This window comes from Belonocnema kinseyi, chromosome 6 (assembly GCF_010883055.1).
Source record: "Belonocnema kinseyi isolate 2016_QV_RU_SX_M_011 chromosome 6, B_treatae_v1, whole genome shotgun sequence".
Lineage (NCBI taxonomy): Eukaryota > Metazoa > Arthropoda > Insecta > Hymenoptera > Cynipidae > Belonocnema > Belonocnema kinseyi.
The window spans coordinates 13275906-13292493 of record NC_046662.1 but is presented as its reverse complement, the minus strand read 5'-3'; the positions used below and the strand labels follow the sequence as shown (position 1 = coordinate 13292493).

The 16588-nt window shown below is 22.7% G+C and overlaps 1 protein-coding gene across 2 annotated transcripts in view; it reads left to right on the top strand.

Moving 5' to 3' along the window:
- The first annotated feature begins 652 nt into the window (after positions 1-652).
- The window catches only part of LOC117174542, a 29261-nt gene continuing 13325 nt past the window's right edge, over positions 653-16588 (top strand). The window contains exons 1-4 of one of the 2 annotated variants that reach the window (XM_033363745.1): positions 653-1091; positions 5584-5964; positions 10312-10593; positions 14433-14462. In XM_033363745.1, coding sequence (XP_033219636.1) covers positions 927-1091; positions 5584-5964; positions 10312-10593; positions 14433-14462 — 858 coding nt within the window. In that variant the 5' untranslated portion in view covers positions 653-926. The remainder of the gene's footprint in view (positions 1092-5583; positions 5965-10311; positions 10594-14432; positions 14463-16588) is intronic. The other variant, XM_033363746.1, reaches the window with a different exon arrangement.

The following is a 16588-nucleotide window of genomic DNA, read 5'->3' as shown; positions in this document are numbered from 1 at the left end:
TTCTACTAAAAAGTTTAAGTGTCTATAAAAAAAAGTTTCGACAAAAAATTTAGGATAATTTTTAGTTTAAAAAAATAATGTGCAATAAAGAAATTAATTTTAAACCCAAGAAAAATTAATTTCCAATAAAAAAAAACACACAAACAAAGAATTTGTAACAAATTGCAGAAATTTTCAAGCCAATAAATGTTCAACAGAAGAAGATTGATTTTCAAAAAAATATGATATATTTAAACTTCCAGTTAAGAAATTAATTTTCAGTAAAAAAAAACTAATTTCGAAAAAAAATAGTTTTTAATAAAGTACATGAATTTTTAACCAAATAGTTATAACTGAAGAAGATAAATGTTCAACCAAATATGGAATAGTTAAATTTACAGTAAAAAAATTAACAAATTAGTTAAATTTTGAATAAATCAAAGAATAAACTAAAATGATGAATCATTAACGAAAAGAATGAATTTTTACTCAACTATTTCCACTTGTTTTATTTTTTTCTGAAGAACGGGTTCTAGATTAATTAAGATTTTGGATTAATAAACTTTTTAAATTCAAATCTAATTATTTGAATGCTGGCTGTAATGAAAAACTTGAATTATTGAATTGGTAGCACTGCATGGAACATAACCTCAAAATAAGAAATTTGACAAAAATAAATCAGACCTCCATGAAATTAGCAAACTGATTTAAAGTGACATCGATCAATAACTCTATCTGGACTTTTCAACCAGAAATAACACAAATGAATTCGTACGAAAGGCAAAAACGGCACTTTTAGCTTCGATAATTTGCGAATCGAGGAAACTTGATCGAGTGAAAGGTGTACGAGTGTCCGACTGTCGGGGTACGCAGGGGTCGTCAGGAATGCACTGGTGATCAGAAAAGTTGTCGAAATTTCAAAGAAGTTTTTTCGAAAAAAGCCGGTGATGGGCAATCATATGACAAGAAAGGGCAGTGCCAAGAAAAAAGCCGGCGCAACAACAGGTGGTGTTCTCCAAGTAACCACAAAAACAATGTCCCGGAGTCCTTCGGGAACTGATATACAGAATGGATCGCACACTCAGTTTCTTCCCATCGACAATTTAGCCAAGGTAAGTTTTTTTTTATAAACCTGATTAGTAACAGACTAATTTGAATTTAGGTCGATTTTTTAGCCTTGCTCCAATTTGCAAAAATAAGTTTCTCTAAAAGCTAGAGTTTCTCTTTTAATTGAGGCCTCTCTGCTCGATTAGGTTTATCATATATCATCATTTCGCAATGAGAATGATATTTGGTGTTATTTCATAATTGTTTTGATGGCTTATGAGGGTGATTGCATCATAGTTGAGGTTAGGATTTCAACAATTTGATAAACGAAACGGAGTAACTCCAAAAAAAAGTAATAGAAGTTATGGTTTTTTATAAATTAATTTTTTTGTTGTAAAGTTCATTCTTTTTAATTGAAATTCATTTTTTTTTGTTTAAATGTAGCTACTTTGACGAAAATAAATTTTTCAACCAAAAATTTTACTATTTTTCTGAAAATCCATTTTGTGTTGAAAATTGATTTTTTTTCTAGTTATTGATATTTAATTCAACAATTTTATTGAAAATTAGTGTCCTTTGATTACAAATTTAACTATTTCGTTAAAATTTATGTATTTTGTTGAAAATTTGTATTTTTTTGGTAGAAAATTAATCGTTTTGTTTACAAATTAATTTTATTCTTTAAAAATACTTCTTTTTTTTAATTCAAGTATTTCAGTTAAAGATTCATCATTTTCGTTAAAAATTCATCTGTTTTGATTAAAATTTCTCTATTCCATTTGAAGATTTATAATTTCATTCATTTTTATATTTTTTATATTTTTGTTTGGAAACCATCTCTTTTGATTAAAAATTATAATACTTTGTTGAATTTTTTGTTGTTGTTGTGAATTTATCTCCTTAATTTTTTTGTTAATTGTTATCTCCTTTTGTTGAAAATTCATTTTTATTGAAAATTAAACTCTTCTTAAAAATATAACTATATATTTTGTTGAAAATTCTTTTTCTTTTGTTTGAAATTTATTTTTTTAAGTAACAATATAACTATCCTTTTTGGATGAAAATTTATATTTTCTTATTGAAAATTGATCTTTTTTGCTCAAAAATTCATGTATTTTGTTAAAAATTCGTCTTTTTCATCGGAAATTAATCTTCTTGTATGTAAATTCATCTTTTTCGTTAAAAATTTAACTATTTTGGTTCAAAATTTATCTTTTTTGGATGAACATAAAAAAATATTTTTTTGATAGATTATGAAATTTTATTCAAAAGTTTTCACTAGTTATCAAATATATTTAAAAACTATTTCAGTTAAATTTTTCGATTAGACCAAAATAAAAAAATTTTATTTATTTTTATTTATAATTGAATTTTTTTAAAGAGTTTTAGACAAAAAATATTTTTAAGAGATCCGTAAAGTATTATTTTTAGTAGATTTTAACATGATTTACAAATTATTTTCATAAACTTTTTCAATTGTACACATATTGAAATAAAAAATATTTTTTTATTGAAAATTGATATTTCATCTTTTTACTTCAAAATGTAACTGTTTGGGTAAAGGTTAAACTAGTTTGTTAAAGATTCATATTTGCTAAAGAATTACCTCCTTGGTTGAAAATTTTAGAAAATTAATCTTCTGGATTAAAAAATAATCAATTGTTGAAAATTTATTTTTATTTTATGTTGTTATTTTTGTTATTATTTTATATTATATAATATTATTATAATTAGTCTCTTTTGCCTGAAAAGCAAAATAGTTTTTTGAAAATTAATATTTTTATTGAAAATTCGTCTTTTTCTGTACAAAATTAATCTTTTTCCTTAAAAATTCATGATTTTGGTTGAAAATATTGATTTTAGTTGACAATGATTTGATTTAAAATTTAACTTTTTTCTTAAAAATTGTTTTTTTGTTTTGATTTTTTTTTAAATTAATTTTTCGACTTAAATATTGAGTATTTCATTTTTTGTGTAAATTTTTCTTTCCTAATTAAATTTTTTTTTAAATTAAATATTTAACTATTCCATTTTTGATTAAAATTTGATACTTTTTAGTTGAAATTCCACTATTTGGTTGAAATTTCAGGTGGTTTATTAAAAATTCGTCTTTTTGGTAGAAAAATAATCTTTTTGTTTGAAAATTCATCTTTTTGGTTAAAAAATAAATTAGTTTTTTGAAAATACGTTTTTTTTAAAATAAAAAGTACCAATTTTAAGTGAAATGAAACTAGTTCATTTTTAAATTAAAAGTGTCCTTTTTTGTTTAAAAAGTAAATTGTTTTGTTGAAAATTCGTCTTTTGGTTGGCAAATACACCTTAGTTGGTACAAAATTAATTTTTTTTGTAGAAACTTTAAATTTATTTTTGAAAATTCGTTTTTGCTTTATGGAAAATTCGTTTTTTTAACTGAAACGTTTATTATTCAATTTTTATTTGAAAACTTATACTTTTTAGTTGAAAATTTTACTACTTAATTTAAATTTAAACTACATTATTAAAAATGCAATTTTCTGGTAGACGATTCTTGATTTCAGTTGAAAATAATTTGGTTTAAAATTTAACTATTTTATTTAAAATTGTTTTTTTTGTTTTTGTTAAAAATTAATTTTTCAACTTAAATTTGAATTATTTTATTCTTGTCCAAATTTGTTTTTCTTAATTGAAAAATCATGTGTTTTTTTGAAAATTCCTTTTTTTTAAAGTAAAAAGTACCATTTTTAACTGTAATGAAACTATTCCATTTTTTATTAAAAATGTACTTTTTTTAGTTAAAAATTAAAATATTAAATTGGAAATTCATGTATTTGCTTTGATAAAAAATGCATTTTTTTGTTGAAAATTTTAATTTATTGTTGAAAATTCGTTTTTTTATCTGAAATGTTAACCATTCAATTTTTATTTGAAAACTTATATTTTTTGGTTGAAATATCAACTACTTCATTGAAATATAAACTACATTAATAAAAATTCAGTTTTCTGGTAGAAGATTCTTGAATTCAGTTGAAAATAATTTGGTTTAAAATTTAATTTTTTCTCTAAAAATTGTTTTTTTTTTTGTTTGTTAAGAATTAATTTTTCAACTTAAATTTTAAGTATTTCAGGTGATTTTTTAAAAATTCGTCTTTTTGGTAGAAAATTAATATTATTGCTTGAAAATTCATATTTTTGGTTGAAAATTTAATTATTTTATTAGAAATTTGTGTTTTAGGTAAAAAATAATTTTTTAACTGAAATGGAACTATTCAATTCTTTATTTGAAATTAAACTATTTATTTGAAAATTCGAATATTTTTGCGAAAATTCTTATTTGTTTTGTTGACTTCGACTTTTTTTGTTTTTAAATTAAAACCTTTTTTGTTGAAAAATCAACAATTAAATTTTTCATCGAAATATTAATTATATCAGTTTTCGTTAAGAATTCAACTTTTTGGTTAAAAAGTAATTTACTTTGTAGAAAATTTAACAATTTTCTTACAAAGTAATTTTCTTTGTTGAAGATTTTTCATTTTAGTTGAATATTCATTTTTTTGGTTGAAAGTTTAACTACTTTCTTAAAAAATCGTTGTCTTTCTTTTAATTAATTTTTTAGGTAAAAATTAAAATATTCCATTTATGATTAAAAATTGATATTTTTTAGTTGTCAAAAGGTAATAATAGTGGTATCAGGCTGAGGCCTGCAAAAGAAAAAACGATTTTTACTAAAGGTTTTTGTCTTTCTGCCTGTCTGTGGTCTGTAGTTTGTATTCTTTAGGCACGATAACATTCGAAAAATTGATCAGATTGGATTCTGCTTTGACACATTTTTTTAGGGCCTAAAAAGAAAGAAAGAATCCGTAAACCAGATATTTTGGATGAAAATTCAAAAAGTGAGCCGATTTTCAACATTTTTGAAACCACATTTTTTCAAGATTTGAAAATTCTATTTAAATTCAATTTTTTGGTCAAACTATGTAAGATAGGAAAAAAATTGAATAAGCTAAAATTGCGCGCCCTGATAAAATCTATAAATTTTTTATTAATCATTTTTCGATAAGTCATAGTTTTTGCTTTAATCGTAAAAAATAACATTTAAAATTAAAAAATTAAATTTTTTTGAAAGAACGACACAAGGTTCGAACTAAAATTAACAGACAAGAATTGTTTGCCTAAAAAGATCTATAAATTTTTTATTAATCACTTTCAGATAGGACGAGTAGATTTTATTTCAGTCCTAAAAAACAAGATTAAAAATTTTTTAAATTGTAAAAACAAGGAAATAAGATTTAGTATGTTTCAATTTCTATGCATATTGTGAATTGTTATGATATAAATTTATTGAAGTGATACATGTTCGTTAAAGCCGAAAGTGCTTTAACAAAAGAGATTTTACAATCACAAAATTACAGTTGTCGATCCGATGACCTTTGATTTTAAAAGGTCTGTGCACGAGTGTGGGAGAAATGCCGTAGGTGCGCTCAAACTCTCGAGCCAAGCTCTTTTACCAAAAGAGAATTAACAATCACAAAATTACAGTGGTGGATGTTTCAATAGTGTAATGTGATTCAAACTTTCTAGATTTTAGCCGGGATTTCTCTTCGCGAGGAATCTGTTCACGGAATAACAGCAAGTGTAATAAAAAAGTATCTCTTTCCACACCATCCGGAATTAGCAGAAAGATTGTTTATTTATTTCCACTGGTCTGCTAAAGCCAGCACTCCACATCTCGGAACAACAGCTTTTCGACAGCAAGCCGAAAAGTTCCTTTCAGTGATGAACGACGATTCGGTGCTGGAAAGTTACGTCAAAATTTACTCGAATTTGAAGGAGGAAGGAGATGTTACTCCTCAAACTTTAAAATCACTCCTCATGGTGTCTTACACTTTGGCGATGGGAAATGACAACATAGTAACTTTGCTCAGTGCAGAAAGAACTTTCAATGCAGTACTTATTTCATGTGTAAGTACAATTTTAAAGTCTCTTGTATTATTTTAACCCTCAAACGGTATACTCCTTTCTGGCCCCTACTAAAGGTACACTGGTGCGAATCTGGCTTTTGAATCTTCAACTTCGAATATAAAAAAGAAGATTGCGACTAGAAAAATGTTGAACACATGTTTTTTGTGTGAAATTTCCTGCTGAATCTAATGGTTCTATAGAAATTTAGATAATTATTCATTTTCCCTATGATAATTTGTTATAAATAAAGCGGCGTTTTTGAAAAAATCACTTTACACTTATGAAGGAAGAGAAATGAAAGTAATGCAACAATTACATGAAAATCTTTTTATTTCGAATTTTTCTCAAATTTTTTCAACAAGAAATGTAAATTCGTAACACTTTAACACGTAAAAGGTATACAGGTGCTGATACGCACCAATTAGATTTTCTCATGTTTCTACCTCGGAGAGATCAGCGAAACTAGATCTAACCAACTTTTCAAAAAAGGCGGTGCGAATTCGCACCAGTGTACCTTATGAGGGTTAAAACAGGTGTAAATATAATTTTCGAGAATTCTTCATTTTTTAAGCATTTGTTTTTCAACTGACTATACTTATTTTATTTTTGGTTGAAAATTAATAATTTTAGTGAAAATTGATTTTTTGTATTATAAAATTTATTTCTTTTATTCGTCTTTTATGGTCGAAAATTAATCTTGCTTGAAAAATCATCCTCTTTGGTTAAAAATCAATAAAAAAATTCATTAAAAAATTGATGCTATTTTGTTGAAAATTCAGGGTTTTTGGTAGCTTTCATTTTTTTCTCTTTTTTTCGCTTAAATGCAAAATAAATTAATAGAATCCAACAAGAAAAAGTAACTACTTTTCGTTGAAAAGTCTACTATTATTTTTGGTTTGGATTTCTTCACGTGTGAATAAAAATTATATTTTTTTGTTGCAAATTTTATTGTTTTATTGAAAACGCAACTATTTTGATGAAAAATCGTATGTTTCAAAATGTAACTTTCATTTTTAGAAAATTATAAATAATAAATAAATATTTTGTTGGAAACTATTTTTTTTTCTTCTTTTAAATTATTCTTTTTTTCTTAAATTGAATTGGTTCGTTAAAAATTAAACTACTTTAATGAAAATTTAACTTTTCAATAGAAAATTAATTTTTTGGTCAACAATAAAATGCATATTTTCGGGTTGAAAGCTCAACCGTTTTGCAGAATATTTTTTGTTGGGTTTAAAACTCAACAATTTTGTAGAAAATTAATTTATTTTGTTGCAATTTCGTATTTTTTGATAGAAATTAATGTTTTTGGTGTTGAAAAAATCACCTTTTTCGGTGAAATTTTTATTTTTTAATTAAAAGTTTATGTTTTTTAAGTTGATAATTCAACTATTTATTTAAAAGTTAAATTGCTTTGTAAAAAAATCATCTTTTTGGTTGGAGATTCATCGCTGTAGTTGGAAATCTAATTGTTCCATTTTAAAAAAATTAATCTTCTGGGTTAAAAAATCATCTTTGAGGTTGGAAATTTATATTTTTTATTGAAAAATAATCTTTTTTAGTTGAAAATTCATGTATCTTGTTAATGTAGAAGATTAAATTTATTTAGTTAAAAGACGTATTTTCGGGTTGAAAAATCAACCAGTTTGTAGATAATTTATTTTTTTTACTTTAAAACTCAACAATTTTGTTGGACATTCATTTATTTCGTTGGAAAAAAATATATCAATGAAATATTTTCTTTTTTTTATAGATAATTTATTTGCTTTTTGAAAAATTGGTCTTTTTGTTTAAATTTCTCATTGTTTATTTAAAAATGTATTTTTTTAGTTTCAGATTCATCTGTTTTGTTGAAAATATAACTATTTTTTCGAAAAATCATTTTCTTTTGTTTTGTTAGAATTCATTTTTTTAAACAAATAATGTAACTATTCTATTTTTCGTAAAAAATGGATCTTTCTTAGTTCAATATTCATGTATTTGGTTAAAAATTAAATTTTTTGTTTGAAAATTAATTTTTTTCTTGAAAATTTATAGTTTTTTGTTAAAAGTGCAACTGTTTTTTTCTAAATTATTCTGGTTTGATAGAAAATTAATTTATTTGATATAAAATCAAGCTGTTCAGGTGAAAAGTAACTTTTTTGTCAGAAATTTGTATTTTTAGTTTTAATTGAACTAGTATTTGGTTCAAAATTAAACTGTTTTTATGAAAGTTTACCTTTTTTTTGTTAAAACTTCATCTTTTTTATTTGGAAATTTAACTACTTTGTTAATGTCGAACTATTTTGTTAAAAATTGATTTTTTTTAAAGAATTACCTCCTTGGTTCAAAATTTAATTATCACATTTATAGGAAATTAATCTTCCGGGTTAAAAAATCCCCCTTTGTGTTGAAAATTGATTTTTTGTAGTTTAAAATTGATGTATTTTATTAAAAATTCGTCTTTTTGGTCGAAAATTAATTTCTCGCTTAAAAATTTATCCTATTTGATGAAAAATGGATAAAAAGAAACTATTCGGTTGAAAATGAACTTTTTTCTTAAAAAATATTATTTTGGGTTTAAATTTTACCACATATTTGGTTAAAAATGAAACCATTTTGTCTTTTTGCTGAAAATTCATATTTTTTAAAGATTCACGTCTTTGGATTGAAATATAACTTTTTTGTTGACATTTTTTTTTTAGTAAAAATGAATTTTTTTTATTTAAAGAATTCACGATTCCTTTTTTTTTAACTAGGCTGGAAAGATTTGTGTCGGCCTGCAGAATTAATTTTTTGTTTGAAAATTCAACTATTTTAGAGGAAGATTCGTTCTTTCAATTTAAAACTCTTGTGTTTAGTTTACAATTAATTTTTTAACTAAAAATATTACTATTCCATTTTCGGTTGAAAATTATTATTTTTTAGTTCAAAATTCAAATATTTTGGTTCAGAATTTGTCTTCTTTAATTAAAAATTCATATATTTTCTTGAAAAACTGTATTTTTTGGTATGAAACAAATCTTTTTATTTAATAATTAATCATCTTGTTCAGAAGTTTATAATTTTATTTGAAAATTGATTACTTTGGTTGAAAATTTATCTATTTTAAAAATTCGTTTTTTTTTTTTAATTAAAAATTAATTTTTTCAGCTGAAACTTTAACTATTCCACTTTTAGTTGAAAATTGATCTTTTCTAGTTTAGAATTCAACGATTTGGATAAAAATTGCTCTTTTTAAATTGATAATTCAAATACTGCGTTAAAAGTTCACTTATTTTGTTATCTTTTTAAAAAAAATTAATCTTCTTGTTTGAAAATTACAAAGATTTAAAGAGATTTGGAATTCATCCTGAATTCTTATTAGTTTTTTGATTTTTATAAAAAGTTTTAATTTAATTAATCCTGAGGATCAGTTGGTAAAATGATCAAAGGATTTAAAATATTTTAACGTATTTTTGTTTTTTTAATTCCTTGACATATACTTTTTTGTTGTTGAAAATTTCTATTTTGATTGAAAATTGATTTTTTGTAGTTTATAATTTATGTATTTGATTAAAAATTCGTCTTTTTGGTGAAAAATTAATTTCTTGCTTGAAAACTTATCCTTTTTGGTTAAAAACGAATAAAAATAACCTATTCGGTTGAAAATGCACTTCTTTCTTAAAAAAATAATATTTTGGGTTTAAATTTAACCACATGTTTGGGTAAAAATTAAACTATTTTCTCTTTTTGAAAATTGATTTTTAAAAAATGTTTTAAACAAATTTTTAAATCTTTCAAAATATATCAAAAGATTCGAAATATTTTCGGATATTTTAAAAGATTTTAAGGAAATCGCCTTGAATTATTATTAATTTATTCTGAATCCTTTCAAATTCTCTTGAATTCTCCATATTTAAAAATTTTTTTTTAATTCACTTGGTTGATTTTTAAATTTCTCTGAATTCACTCAGAATTTATTGCATTTTTTAAATTAAATTCATCATCAAATTGAATTGACATTTTTAAATAAAATTAAATAAACTAATTAAATTAATTAAATGTAAATTAAATCAATTTAATTTAATTCAAAGTAAATTTTTTGAATTCCCTTGCATTTTTCTAAGCTTATTTTAAAGCTACTGAATTCAAAGAGGTTTTTTTTTTAATTTTCAAATCGTTTTAAAATCATTTGATTTTTTTTCTTTTAATTTGCCTTGAAATTTTATGGATTTCATCGAATTCTTCTCTATTAATTCCAGTTTTACGGAAATCAAATGATTTTTAAAAAAAAATTTTCTAATTTCTTGCCTTTTGATAACGAAAAAAAATTATATTTTCACGTGAGGCCAGGAAATATTTTTATTTTTGTTGGTCTTTGTCTAGTTTCATGGAAAAGAAAGTTTGTCCGTCAGCTTTGTGAGCAACTGGCTGTGGCAAAATTGTCCCCGTATAATTCAAGGACTTCATCGATACGTGGTTCATGTTTTAACAACCGCCTATCGATTTGGAAATAGTCTTTTGTGCAAAGAGGAGTCACAGCCTCAGTTAGAACCAGCAACTCCTGTTTTGGAACAACCACCCGATGCTCTTGATTATTCGCAACCCTTTTTACCAATCAGCTACGTTTGGCTACTATCCACGAGTTTACCTTCAATTTACACACAGGTGAGAATTAACAGTTTCCAAAATTTCTATGTTTTTTCTGATTTTTAAATTAAATACGTCAATTATACAGGGAATTAACCTGGGTTCGATTCCCAGCGGAGCAAAACCAGATCTTTTTTTTTTCTTCCGAAAAACATTTTAATTTTAATCATTTTAATTTAATTTTATTAATTGTTAACAAATTTCGACTTGATATAAAGTCAGGGTGGCGATTTGACCGGGAAACTGGAAAAAGCCCGAGAATTTAATTTTTTTAAATCGGGAATTTACGACTGGACGCAGTAAAATTTAAGTTTTTACCAGATTACCTCAGTTTACTCGAATTAAATTATATTTTTGTTTAATGATCGGATTTTTATTAATCGATAATAACATTATTTGATCAATTTTTTTTTTTTTTCTGAAAATAAGTTTGAAAAAATTATTGTTTGGGTTTAGTTCCAGACCAGAATTCGTCGAAATTTTAATGTTAACTCTTCCAAATTTAAAAAAAAAATGAAAGCAATTAATTCAAGTAGTTTTTCGAGTTTTTTTTTTGAAGATTCATCTCTTGTTGAAAAAAAACAACTATTTTGTTCAAAATTATTTTTTTTTTTTAGTAAAAATTTAACTTCCATTACAAAATTTAACTATTTTTTTTAATATCCATTTTTTTCTATTAGGATTTAGATTCTTAACGCTAAAAATTCATATTTTTTATTTAAGCATTAAAATATTTATTTGAAAATTATTTGTGGAAATGTTTTTTTTTTTTGTAAAAAATTTAACTTTGTAGTTGAAAATTAATTTTAAAAATTCACGTATAAAATGGCCTTTTTCTTCTGTTAATAATTCAATTATTCCAATTAAATAATTATAATTTTAGTGAAAAATTCATCTTTTCAGTTGGAAATAAAACTATTTGGTTAAAATTTAAATTACTTTTTTGTTAAAAACTAGTTTTTTCAGTTGAAGCTTCATCATTTTAATTACAAATTTATTTTTTTGTTCTTAAAAAATGAGCTTTTTGATTGAAAACTCGGTTTTTTCTTTCGATTTTTTTTAAGAAATTTTTTTTAACTTAAAATGGACAATTTTTCTTTTTTTTTTTTTTAGTAAAAAATGAATTTTTTCTTTGTTAAAAATTCAGCAGTTTCAGTTTAAGATTCATTGATTTAGTTGAAACTTCATATTTTTAGTTAAAAATTCAGGTACGTGCTGTTGAAACTTTAACTCTTTTGTTAAAAATTAATTTTTTTAAGATTCATCTCTCAATGAAAATTTAACTATTTTGTTGAAAATTATTTTTTCTTTCTAACTAAAAATTTAACTTTCAGTACAAAATTGAACTATTTTGCTAAATATCCGGTTTTTTTCTTTAAATGAAAACTCATTTATTTGGTTTGAAATTGATATTTTTATTTACAAATTAAACTATTTTTTAGAAAATTTATTTAATTTGTAAGAAATTATTCTTTTTTGTAGAAAATTTACTTTAAAATTCATCAGCTGGGTTGAAAATAAATTTCTTCAACTAAAAATTTGTATGTCCACTTTTGGTTGAAAATTGATCTTTTTATTTTCAAAATTCACACAATTTGGATCAAAATTGTTTTTTTTTTATTGAAAAATCAATAATTTCGTTGAAAATCGACATATTTGGTTAAAAAGTCGATTTTATGGTAGAAAATAATCTTTTTCTTCGAAAGTTAATTTTCTTGTTTAAAAATTTGTTATTTCTGTTAAAAATTCAAGTATTTCAATTAAATAATTATCATTTTAATTGAAAATTGATCTTCTAGTTGGGAAATAAAATAAATTGGTTGAGTGTCAAACTCTTTTTTTTAAATAATTGTCTTTTATTTGAAGATCCATAATTTTAATTAAAATTCTATTTCTCGCTGAAAAAATGAGCCATTTGATTAAAAAGTTGTTTTTAAAAACAAAACGAAAAATAATTTTTTTCACCGAATATTTAAGAATTTTTTTGAATTTTTTTGAATTTTTTTCTCAGTGGAAATTTATTTTACTAAAAATAGAACTATTATTCCAGTGGAATTTTTTTTTTAACTTAAAACTAAATTATTTTAGTTTTGGTTGACTATTTTTTTGTAGTAAAAATAATTTTTTTATGTGAAAAATGTAACTATTTCAGCTGAAAATTGATCGTTTTACTTGAAAATTCATATTTTTGTTTTAAAATTCATAAGTCTGGCTGAAAATTAATTTCTTGAACTAAAAATTTATCTTTTCTAGTTCAAAATTCCACAATTTGGCTGGAAATTTATCTGTATTGATTGAAAATTTCACTATTTTCTTAAAAATTCACGTATTTTGTTTAAAAAATCGATTTTTTCCGTAGAAATTGATCTTTTTTTTAAAGTTAACCTCCTTTGTTAACAACTTTTTCTTTTCTGTTCAAAATTCAATTACTTGGTTGAAAGTAAAGCTTTTTTGTTAAAATTTTTTTTTTGTGAATATTTATAATTTTAATAAAAAAATTCATTTATTTTATTGAAAAATGAGATATTTAATTGAAATGCAGTTTTTAATTTAGACGAAAAGTAATTTTTTCCACGGAAAATTTAACTATTAAAAAAAAAATTTTGTAACTGAAAATGGAATTATTATTCCCGTTGAATATTAAAAAATTTTATTAAATATTATTCTTATCGGCTGAACATTCATTTTTTGACTGAAAATTTAATTGTTTAATTTTTAGTTGAAAAATGATCTTTTTTAGTTTAAAATTCGTCTTTTTTGGTTGAACGTTGATTTTTTTAACTTAAAATTTAATTATTTCAGTTTTGATTGACAATTGATCGTTTTTAAATAAAAATTAATTTCGTTGTTGAAAATTAAACTTGATGATTGTTGAAGATTCATTGTTTTAGTTGAAAATTCATCAGTTAGGTGAAAAATTAATTTTTTAAACTAAAAATTCATGTGTTTTGTTGGAAAATTGTTTACTTTTGTAGAAAAATTTTTTTTTGTTGGAAAATTAATCTTATTGTTTAAAAAAATATGACCGAACATATTTTGTCCAGATGTAAAATTTAATTTTCTTATTTACCTAATGTAGAAAAAGAATTTTAATTTTTGAATTTTAAATTTTTTGAATTAGATAATAATTGTTTTATATCATAAGAATTTAAAATTCGAGAACTTCAGAAGCTTTTCGTTTGAAACATTAAATTTAGTTTTCAAATTGTCAACTTTTAATCGCTTCGTATTAAAAATGATTTAGGTTTAAAAATTTTTTTGAGTTGATATAAATTTAAAAAATTTAAATCCGATATTATTGAAATTTGAGATTCTTCAATTTAAAATAACAATTATATTCAAAATAAAATAAAAATTAATCCATTTTAAAAGTTTATAAATTAAAATTTGTCAACCTTTTTCGAAAAAAATTACCTAATATTTAACCATTTGTACAATAGATAATTTTATTATCTTGTATTCAATTATTTTGTTGAAAATTTGTCTTTTTTAGTAGAATTATTCTGTTGATGATATAAAATTAAAGTATTTCTTCGTTAAAATATCGACTAATATATTTTTCGTTGAAAATTCAACTATTTTGGTTTAAAATTCGTATTTTAGTGTTGAAAATTTAACTCTATTGTAGAAAATTCTTCTTTTTGGCTTAAAAATTCAACAATTCGGTGGAAAATGTTCGTCTTTTGGGCTGGAAAATTGATCTCTTTTTTAAAATAAAAATATTTTTTGGTTGAAGTATAAACTATGTATTATATTTTTCGTCGATAATCCATCTTTTTGATTGTTTTGACGATATAATGACATTTTTTTTATCTACTAGTCATGTAATATTATACGTAAATGATTTTATTTACTAGCTTGCGTCCAGCGATGCCGAGCCTCATCAGGTATACATATATCTTTATATAGAAAAAAATATATTCATACTTTTTTTGGTTAAAAATTCAACTACATACTTCGTTGAAGATTTAACTACTTTTTTGAAAATTCGCTTTTTCGCTGAATGTTAATCTTCCTGCTTGAAGATTTAAATACTTTCTTCAGCACTTCATCTGCTTTAGTTGAATTCAACTGTTTTTTATTCAAAATAATTTTTTTTTTTTTGTTTAAAATTAAACTACTTTTTTGAAAATTAATTTTTTTAATTAAATATTCATATTTTTGGTTCAAATGTTAACTATTTTATTAAAAACTTATTTTTTTTGTAGAAAGTTAATTTTCTTGATTGAAAGTTCAAATATTTTCTTGAAAATTCTTTTTTTTCGGTTGAATTGAACTATATCTTTCCCACATGTTAAATAAATGTTTCATTTTTTCCCCCTTTTGCTAAAAAAAATATCCCATTTCCCCTTTTTGAACTTCTTCTGCACAGTGATCTCTGAATATATATTTTTTTTATTAAATTGCAAACGCTTTCAGCTTGAAATTATTTATTATTTGGGTGTCTACCCAACCTGGAAAACCTGGACATTTTTTTTATACCCGGAAATGTCTAGGAATTTTTTTTAAACAGAAAATTTTGTCGAAAGCGTGCTTAATTTTCTTTTAAATTGCAATATCTAATTGAATATCAATGATTCTTTATTTATAAAAGTAGCTTTATATCACTATATTTAACCATTTTGTTTAAAATTTCTTTTTTTTTTCTTTTTGAAATTAATTTTTTTTTTACTGAATATTCATCTTTTTCGTTGAGCATCAATTTTTTTACTCAAAATTTTATTACTCAATTTTTGGCTGACAATTTATCCTTTTTAGTTGAAAATTAATGTATTTTATTCAAAATTCGTCTTTTTTTTGTAGAAATTAATCTTTTTGTTTAAAAATTCACCTTTTTGGTTGAAAATTCAATTATTCTAGTTAAAGAATCTCCATTTTATTTGAAAATTAATACATTTGTTTGGATATGTAACTTTTTGAAAAAATTAATGTTTTGGTTGAAAATTATTTTTTGTGCTCTTTGAATATCACTTACCCCAGTGGAGTATTTAATCGTTTTATTTAAAAATTAATCTCTTTGTTTGAACATTATATTTTTCAAACAAAAATTTAACTATTCAATTTTTGGTTGAAAAATGATTTTTTTTTTCGAAAAATTATTTTTTTTTTCTTTTTGATTAAAAATTTAATTATTCTAGTTAACGATTCATCATTTTAGTCAAAAATTAATCATTTTGTTTGAAAAAGGTTTTTTTTTTAGAAAATTAGTTTTTTAACGATTTTTTGTAAACTGAGAATATCACTTATCCAAATTCAATATAACAACGTTTCATTTGAAAATTAATCTCTTTGGTTAAACATTATATTTTTCAAATTAATATTTAACTATTCAATTTTTGGTTGAAAAATGATCTTTTTTGGTTGAAAAATGATTTTTTTTTGTTGAAAATTCGATTTTTTTCTGTTTCAAATTAATTTTTTTTCAGTGAGAATTTAACTGTGCCATTTGAATATGCCATCACAATAGTTAAGAATTCATCTCTTTGGTTGAACGTGCATTTTTGTTAACTAAAAATTTAATTATTCAATTTTTGTGTGACAAAATTATCGTTTTTAGTTGTAAATTAATGAAATTTTTTTAAAAATTCGTCTTTTTTGTAGAAATTAATATTCTTGTTTGAAAAATCACCTTTTTGGTTAAAAATTTAATTATTCTAGTTAACAATTAATGATTTTAGTCGAAAATCATTCATTTTGTTTTAAAATGTTTTGGTTTTTGTGAGCTGTTTATATCACTTATCCCATTGGAATATTTCATCGTTTTATTTGAAAATTAATCTCTTTGGGTGATTATTATATTTTTCAACTCCAAATTTAACTATGCAATTTTTGGTTGGAAATGATTTTTTTTTGTTGAAAATTCGTTTTTTTCTGTTTGAAATTAATTTTTTTTTAGTGAAAATTTAACTGTGTCATTTGAATATGCCATCACATTAGTTAAGAATTCATCTCTTTGGTTGAACATTAATTTATTTAACCCAAAAGTTAATTACTTAATTTTTTGGGTGACAAA